Raw genomic sequence first — 9,804 nt, forward strand, 5'->3', positions numbered from 1 at the left:
AAATGAGACACAAGTTAAATGGCATACACGAAGATGCCTTTCTAGCTGTTAGGAAGTATTCTCTCATCAAGCAACAAGAACGAAAGCCATGTCTCTAACCCAGATTTCACATAGGCCTTATCAAACATTCTTATACCCCACAAAGCTCTTTCGCCAGAAACGAACAGTCCTTGTTCATTGCTACAGCCTCTCGCAATGAAACTCCTATCTATCCGTTTCGGCTTCCACTATAACCGCATGAATTACAAGTCGTGCCATTTGCGGATCAGGGAAAATGGCCTCATATCTTGGAATGATCAATATCACAGCGTCTTCTACTACTGGTGTGGAAAGGCTGGTGGGTATGAGCTTTGTAGGGTTGATCTGTGGGCTGGGAATAACGCAAGTAGTGAATGTGCAAAGAAAGGTAGGTAGCATCTAGTATGTTGTATGGTTATTTGTGAAAAGTCTAGGGGCCATATTGTTGAAGGTGTTGTTGATGATGGTTGGGGAATGTGGTGTGGGATTTCTTTTTATCGAGTTTTTGTGTTGGCGCGTTGTGGCTCACACTCACATTATTTCTTCTTTCTTCTGTCTTTAGTACAGGCCCGGTCTCAGAATTGTGTTGAGAGTGTAAGAGATTGATGTCCTTGGAACAGGTCTTGTTACAAGGGTATTAGTAAATCTAGTGATGGCTATCGTTTTTGGTATCGGCATGTTTTGTTGGGATAGCAGTCAGATCGTTGCACTTTCAGTTTACCACAAAGTTTAGTGGACTTTTTGATTCTCCAATAAGGATTGGGCATACCCGCAATTCGGGGATTTCGTTTGTTCATGAGTAATCAAAAGAGTGTTAATTATTTAAGAGCAACAGATTTTCCTAGACTACCTAAAAACCCACAGTCCATAGTATGTATCTATTCAGTGCATGTGCACGGTCAAAGTCACTTCAGCATCAATGATGATTCCCGTGGCTGTTACATAACTTGCAGAAGGGCTACACAAGAAAACAATCACATCGGCGATCTCTTCCGGCTCAGCCATTCTTTTCAACGGAACTATGACTCCCACCATCTGCATCACGGTTGGGTTTCTTCTGCACTCCTCTTCAACCATAGGAGTACGAACCCAAGTGGGACACACGGCATTGACGCGAATTCCATCGGCAGCATGGTCGAGTGCTGAAGGCAAAGTCAGTTTCAGGATGAAGCATAATATGAACAGCACCTGATATTATTCATATGCAACAAGGCAACTCACCAGCCACCTTCGTGAGTCCCATTACCGCATGATTGGACACCGTATACGCCATCTTTGCCGGCAGCCCCGCATACGAATTTGCAGAGCCCACGTTCAAAATGACTCCGCGACCAATATCTCGCTCGCCGCTGCGCCTCGGCATCTTGCGAGTTTCTTGCGCGAGCATGGCGTTGAGTTCGGCGCGCACGCAGAGCATTAGCCTTTGGTATTGACACACATCACTTTATCGAAGTCTGCGATTGATGCTTCTGCGAATGGTTCGTTGGAGGGATGTTCGATTTTGTGGTTTGGGAGTCGTTAGTTCATATATATATACATATGGGTTTCTTCGTTTCCACACTGCATGAATCGAGAAAGTACCAAAAAAGAATAGAGAAGAAGAACTTTGTACCCCAGCCCCATTCACAGCATAATCAATGCGTTCAAACTCTTTCGCCGTCACATCAATCATCTTCTGCACACTCTCTGCATCTGCAACATCGACTCCGATGATCAAAGTTCGGAAATCTGGATGGGTCGCATATTTTCTGGCAGTCTCGGAAGCTGTTTGGGCATTTTCTTCATTGATGTCCGCGAGAGCTATGGCGCGGGCTCCTGCTTCCGCAAAGGAGTATACGGCTTGTTGGTCGATTCCTCCGCCGGCCTGTGGGAAGGGGTGAGTGGGTTAGCTTGGTGATTGTGATTGATGTTCGTAATGATGAGGTGATGAGACGAGGAGATGAGAAAGTTGCTTACCCCGGTAATGAGAACTACGCCGTCGATTGAATTTTTCGCCATGGTGGGAAATTTGAATATTTGGATTGGGAAGGGTGGGAAGTGCTTCCTCTGTTGATTGATTGATTTTATTAACGTCCTTTTTCAGTCCATGACTATTTAGGACGGCTAGGCTATAGGGGCCTAGCAAATACTATTGGATATCTACAGTAGATATATTCAATTTGGGGAAGTAAAAACGAATGCTGGGGAACTAAGCCCGATCTCTATTCGGAGTGCAAATAGAGATAATTGTTTTCATCCTTTGAGATACTTCCTTTCTGATTCTTCCCTTCCCCTAATCCAATTAAAGTATTCCAATATTCAATTTTTCTTTTTTTAAAATCCTAAATCCAATTTGCTATTTCTCTTTTTCTATAAAAGGCAAGAGTTATTCCCTCCTGAGTTGTTGTCAATATAGTAAAGGGTCCTCTTGCTAGTGAGGTAGTAGTAAAAAGCATCACTTTTTTCTATCTTTATCTCTTTTAAATTAGCCCTTTGTATATTTTTATAAGCTTAATATCCTTTAGCTCTTATTAGATGTGTATAGTCGAAACTGTTGACAATAGTGGGGCAGAGCCGAGCCTTAAGCCTATACATGAATCAATTTGGAAAATTCGAAAATTCGAAAATTAAAAGGAAAAATGTTGTATTATATCGATGCCCAAAGTATGATATTAATTTGAAGGTGATGGCATTCTCTGTATTGTGTTGTTGTGGTATTCGAGTGGCTGAAAGCCAAAGGGTATAAAAAAAGGGATTGTAGTACGAGTAGAGCGATGGCAAGTTTTATATTGAAAAGATTTTTCTAAAGAGAAAAAACCTATTATATATTTTATTTCTATAAAGTAATAATCAATAATAGATATTAAATCTAATCGGGGTTTCTGTAACTTTTGTATCTGTATTTAAAGCTGGTATTCAATTCTTTATAAATATTGTTATTGTAAAATCGTAATATAATTCTTTATTATATCTCTAATACCTCTTTCCTTTCAATTCTTTTAATTCTATTTACAACTCAATCTTAGCTTTACAGACTCTCAAGAGAGAGCTGGAGGTTCGTAGGATGCATCGTGTACAGGTGTTGAGTCTTCGCATCCCGTGCTTCCTCTGTCTTTGACGATGAGGAATAGAGTGGGACAACTTCTGAGAAGCACCGAGATATGTCTATCACGTTTGAAGCCCTGGATCAAGTTTACAAGTCGAGACTGTGCCGCTCGTCAGGTGAAGCTAGCTCATCCCGCACCGGGTCGCTATCCCGCATGGAATGCCTGTCATGTTGCATGGAATTACCTAGTGAATTTTTTGGGAGACGCCTGCGCGTATGTGCTGCGGAGTGGCGGGTGTGCATTGAATGTGGAGATTAAGGTTGGAGATGAATTTCTGCGGTTGTGAGGCGCGGCTGAGATTGTGCTTTTGGGGTTTTGGGTGGAAAATTCTAGGGTTGGATGGAATTAGTTGGGTGTGTAGTGGGTGGAATATATACAAATGGTATTATTTGCTCTCTGGGTTGTTTCTGAAGAAGTGTTGATTTAGAATGTGTTAATGGTCAATGTCGAAATGGGGAGGCAATAATTGGATCAAAGTTTGATATACCTAATCAGTTAATTTTCTGATATGATGGCACAATAAAAGACTCGGGCAACAAGGTGATGCCGGGAGGTGGTTTGAATGGAGAAGAGACGCTTTTAACTTTGTTATTCTCGATGTTTCCCCAACTCTCCTCTGTATCAATGATAGTTCTGATGACCCATGTTCCAGTACAAAAGTACAGAAGTCGTAACAACTAGAAATTCAAGGGAACATGTTTATACAGCTTTTACCAGCGGAATATCAAATATCATTGTCAATCTTCTCACTCTTTTATGCCTATGCCTATGCTTTAGAAACCTAAAATGCGCATGCTGCAGAAAGTTCCAGTCTCACTTATTAAGTATATTCTTTCCTGCATTTTATTTTTCGCCAGGAGAAAATGCGAGAGAATGCTTTTCATGCATGTCTAATGCTCGTGTCAGTTCGCGGACGAAATTTATGAGCGCGATTCGAGAAGCTGAGGGATTAGCTACCTACCAAGAGGTCTAGCGAAATTTCTCCATTAAGTTGATAAAGAATGTCAAGTTAGGTCTACATCAGGATATGCGAGATCTGGCTGGTAGATGGAATTTTCAGATTATATCAGCCAAACTTTGGGCTTTGAAGCTTCGATTTACTCATCAGATGAAGCAGAGTTCTATGTTAGAAAGGAAACCAATGTTTATTATCACTAGGGTGCGTGTTGCACTGCTTGTTTGGGGTGCGAGTGCAATCAATCTGGTTACGATGGATAAAGAACTGAGAGGTGTCTATAGTTATTCATGAATGCCAACTCAACCTTCTTTTTTCCTTCGAAAAGCTGGTGTTTTAGCAAGATTAGCATTCCTTGATGCTTTACCCTCTTACCCGCTCGTTTAATTGTGTAGTTTTTGTGTTCATGATGGGTAATGGAAGAAGAATATAGGGAGACATTTGCATCTTTCTCTGGATACAGCAAATGGGCTTGGCTCGGGGATTGACTAGAGTTCGAAGTATTGCGTTGAAATATTTCTTTCGGCAAAAAATTCTTGCTATGAAAGAAACTGCCATAAGGCTCTCAATGCTCACAGAAATGTGGCTATTACTTAAAATCAATATCAAAGATCGTTTCCTGTGGAAACATTTGCAGCTCAAATGGCTGAAATAGATGAATGTATTGGGTAGTCAAAAATCAATTGTAGTGCAAAATTTGAGGATAAAATATTATTGATACTAACTCAGCTTAGTGAATTAGATGGGATGATAGCGTTCGTCCTCATTGGATTGGTTGAACAATCTGCTGGCTCTTCATACATTTTCCGTATAGACGTCGCGAGGCCAGTAATGCGGCGACGTTGACCGCACCACACTGAGAAATCAAATTCCGTACTCCAATAACTCACGCCCAGTACTAGGCATCATACAAACAACAATAAACCTTCATCTTAAAAAGTGGATCCAAAACAAGTGAATCCAACACTCCTCGCATCGCGCACCAAAAAATCTCAAGATCAAAAATGAATCAATCCCAAACCAGACCCATCAACTCTCCAACTACACCACCCCATCACTCACCTTCCACTTCATATATCCTCCCGCGCATCAGTCTTCAACACAATGTGTCCAACCGGTCTTCTGGCCGAGTTGGTGGGAAAGCATAACGCACTGGCGAGTCCGAGAATGTAGGACGGACCTTTGCGGGCCTTCATACAGGTAGACTGGGGAAACTGTAACGACTCAAGAGTTAGACCACGGCGCCCCGGGGGAACTTGATCGCTATGACTACCATTTTTTGCCATTTTGTTTGTTAAGTGGGAGGTGAGTTGAGGCGCGGCGCGGCTTTGGTGGGTCAAGGGAATTGATGGAGGAAGTGAATTGTTATTATTTATTTTGAGGCTTTGAGATGAATGAAGTTGACACTGACATCCATAGCTTGATTACGCGCTCTCGCGCAATGGCGCATCAAATCACCGAGTCTTCAAATTAAGTAAAATAAATAGTGAACAAGCCTCTCATCTGAAAATCAACTCAACTCAACTCAAGGTTTTTGTTTTATTGCTTTGGATCAGATATACTTCTCACATCAAGCGCGCACTCACTTCACACAGGGAATCGAATCGACAAGAGCAAAATACAAGTTTTATAGGAACTGGAGAGGAAGGAGGTCGTTGTAGGCAGTGGTTTGCGCGCGCCGCGCGGTAAGCAGAAAGCGCTTCCTAGTGTTTAAGTGGGGCTCAAAGTCATAATGCGTGATTTGTGGTAGAAGTTTCATTGACGGTGCAAACACTTTGAAGATTTTGCAAGCTAAAATAAAGCTGAACAGGCTGTTTGATGATATCCTCATAACTTTTTATCCCACCGCGGATCTAGGTCGCTACTGAATGAAAGATTATCTCACTCGTTACCGCCTTGAACATCTCTTTCCATCAACTGATCCGATTGGCATGGCTAATAATACTTATATTGTTGAAGTTCATCAATATGAAGAAGTAGATGATTATAACAATGAATCAAGTATTAAGTTATTTGTACGAGGCTTTGGAGCTCGTTTCGAAATACAATACCCACCGAGAAATCTCAAGGTCTCATTCTATCAGTTGGCACAATACGAGAAGTCGTTGAAAATCTTGGCGCTTGGAGATATGGGATGTAGTAATTGGGATTTTATGAATGTGATATAGGAAGCTAACAAACTCAAAGAACCATTCCGAGCTCTGATGGATTCTCTATTTGTCAAACAAGCAACACCAACACCGATACCATTAAATTGTAACGCTTGCAATTACCTGCAGGCGATAGTGTATGTCCTTGAAGCCAAATGTGATGAAGATACTAGCAAAACTGATACCCTTTTGCTGACTCTCAAAGGACTATTTCCCCGACAAGCAATAGTCGGCTCTTCAAGCGGCCGACTAGTTCCTAGTTGGGGAAAGCGAATATCCCTGGAAAGCGAATTGTCCCCGTGAGATTTGAGTATAGATTTTGTGATTTTTATTGAAAAACATTTCAATTTTATTATCTCATCCTCAGACCTATGGTGATTATATAATTTCGGTCTTGATTTCGAGGCAGGGCTTCCCGAAGGTTCACTATAGGATTTGAAACTATTTGGTTTTAATTTTGATATAAAAACTAATAATTCGTTATTTTTCAATTTTTCAATTAAAAGTTTATCACGAAGGTAATAGTGTCACGGGGTGACACTAAGCCCTTTCTGTCCTGTCCTGTCCTGCTATATATGTGAGAGTAAGGTAGAACTTCCAGTTCTACCTCCTAGTCTTTTGGGCGTTTAGCTCAGCGGTAAAGCTTCTGAATACTCCCAGAGGTGATCCCGTGATTGATTGATTGATTGATTGATTTCATTTACGTCCACGTTCAGTCTAAGACTATATAGGACGGCTAGGCCTCTAGAGGCTCTAGCGGATAACTTTTTATTCTACAAAAATGGATATATACGATTTAGGGAAGTGAAAACAAATGCTGAGGAACAGTGCCCGCTCATTATACGCATTGCATATAATAAGAAAATTGTGAAAATCAAGAAATTGTAAGGAAATCAAAGCCCTCTTTTATTTCCCTAATTACTTCTTCTTCATTCTCTTCTCCTCTCTCCTCTTCTACTATTATTCCTTCCTCTATTTCATCTTGTATAAGAGCTCTGGCCAGGTGCCATGCTCTTGTGGCGATTTTGGTGATATTGATGAATTTAATAGCTAATTCAATACCTACTTTTGTATGGAGTAGGAACTGTATAGTGATCTTAGATAGTGGTATATTCTTGAATATTTCTTTTCTCTCTGCTTTATATATGGGATAACTAATAAGGAGGTATTGTGGAGCCTCAATATTACCATATATACATTTGTTATCAGAGAGTTTGAATCGATATAAATAAGATTTGATATATCCATAACCTAATTTGAGTTGAAAATATGCGCTAGTAGTGTTTCGCTTGGTTTTGTTTGGTAACTTGATTTTCGATCCTATCTTCCATAGAAATAGCTTTGAATAAGTCAAAGGGGATTGATTTGATCTGAGTTTGTATTAATTGAGAGTAGAAAGCTATTGATCTGAATTATACTCTTTGATTATCATACCTAGAAGTCCAAAACTTGTTTTGTTTGAGATAGAATGTATTGTGGTTGCTTTCTTTGCTAGTTTATCTGCTAGCTCATTTCCTTCTATTAAAGTATATTCTGGAACCCAATTTAGAGATACTTTAGCTCCTTTTGCTTTGATGATTTCCACTGCTTTGATTACTCGAATCTGATAGGCCTGTCTAGAGTAATCTGATGGTGTTTTTAAGCGATATAGATTAGCTTGGTTATCCGAATATATCTTAAATTTGTTACCAATACAGGTAATTGTACTAGTATATTTAATAACTCTAATAACCCCATAAAGCTCTTCATTATACACTAATTGATTGCTACCAATATTCAATTGTTATTGATATGAAATTCGATTGTTTAGTTGTATTGCGATTATACCTACACCTATACCTATTCCTTTTTCAGTAGAAGAGGCGTCAGTATAAATATAGATAGTATCCTTATCTCTGTGATTGAAAACGATATTATAAAGAATAGCAGTATTTTCTTTTGATGAATTGTTAATATTAACTTTGAAGGGAGTTTCCTTTTTCCATAAAGGGAAGTTGAAGTGAATAATCTTTTCAAATGAAATAAAGTTGAGATCCTGATTTATTGATTCTTTAATTCTATCAAGTTGAATTGATTTATATCGTTTTCTTTAAGGAGTAGGGATTACTTTCAAATCAATTTGATATTGAGCTGATATTTCTTTTTCAATATTGATTGGATGGTTTGGCGAGAGTTTAGCTAGATGAAATGTGTATTGCCTAACATTTAAATCTAATCGAATTTTTGGGGGCTTTAGGCCTGCTTCTACTTTCATTGAAAGGATTGGGGCTGTTTTGAAGACTCCTAATATCTTTCGAAAAACTAGGTTTTGAAGCGATTACATCATATTCTTGAAATGAGTTTGATCTCTCCACCAAATCATTGATCCGTAATCAGTTATACTAGTTATACATACTATATATAATTATCTAAGGGCTTTAGGATTAAGGCTCTTTCGATATTAGCTAATCGAGCTATTTGATGAAAGGCATCTTTCGCTTATATAATTCGAATATTAATATATTAATCGAATTTGAGGTTCGGGTTAAACCATATTCCCAGTTATTTAATAAGAGATTGGAATACAATTATTTCTGAATTGGATAGCGTGATTAGATATTTTTTTGTTAATTTGGATAATGAAAAGTGCATTAGCTCTGTTTTTGCCAAATCGAATTGGATTGCATTTCTAGAACTGAGTTGGTGATCCCGTGACAAATAGCTAGATCTAATAATCATTTTGATTGAAAGATAAATATATAGAATATACAAATGAATTGAATAAAATAGTTTTAGTAATTAAAGAACTAAGTATTTGAAAAAATATCAGAATTAATTCTATGCAATTGTCACGGGTGACACTAAGCCCTTTCTGTCCTGTCCTGTCCTGCTATATATGTGAGAGGGGATACGATGACTCTCACCTATACATGGTATATCCTACAAACCTTCGATCGTACGATCGGAGAGCTAAGTAGAGTTAGCTGGAGCTGGGTGGTGGTTATACACTAATTGGAGGCTATACTGGAAGCGAAGGTATATATAGTTGATTATCAAAGAGTAATTGCAAAGATACTTGGAATAAAAAACTACCAGTAAAACAGAGATGAAAACTATTCGATGGTGGAAGGGAAATGAGAGTGGGATTGATGCGAAACTATATCTTTATGAATTTGTGTAAGAAGTAGAGCTAGAGTATATCGTGATAGAGCATTTGCGAAATAGAATTAGCTCTTGAAATAACGGATAATGAAGCTTCTATAATATAGTTGAATCTGATTGAAATCTGTATTGAAAGTAGGGCCAATATTTTTAACTTGATGAACGAAAATCGATAGAACATTTCTGGGGTGTTAGCATATAGAGTTTTTTATAATCCAATAATATATACAATTTGTGAGTATATTAGATTGGATATTTATAAATGGTAAGGGGAGTAATAGGAAGTATATAAAGGCTAGGATAGTGTTTATTGGGATTGGTAGAAGTATATATGAAGTAGGAAGAGGAATATTTTTAGTACTTTATTTTCAAGTATATGGAAATGGTATAATGGCGGAGGAGCTTTGGTATAAAAAGAATGTTTTTAGTAAACTATATTCAACAATGCTCGATT

At 38.6% G+C, this 9,804-nt stretch overlaps 1 protein-coding gene across 1 annotated transcript; it reads right to left on the reverse strand.

Moving 5' to 3' along the window:
* Positions 1 to 900: 900 nt before the first annotated feature.
* Positions 901 to 2,016, reverse strand: EAF02_005258 (uncharacterized protein; the record flags this gene model as incomplete). Its single annotated transcript, XM_038901306.1, has 5 exons — positions 901 to 1,160; positions 1,240 to 1,439; positions 1,556 to 1,578; positions 1,631 to 1,882; positions 1,975 to 2,016. 5 exons carry the CDS (start codon positions 2,014 to 2,016, stop codon positions 901 to 903), a joined length of 777 nt encoding a protein of 258 aa, XP_038758646.1.
* Between the last annotated feature and the right edge of the window lie 7,788 nt (positions 2,017 to 9,804).

Source organism: Botrytis sinoallii (genome assembly GCF_014898435.1).
Source record: "Botrytis sinoallii strain Bc 23 chromosome Unknown BSIN_008, whole genome shotgun sequence".
Taxonomy (NCBI): Eukaryota; Fungi; Ascomycota; class Leotiomycetes; order Helotiales; family Sclerotiniaceae; genus Botrytis; species Botrytis sinoallii.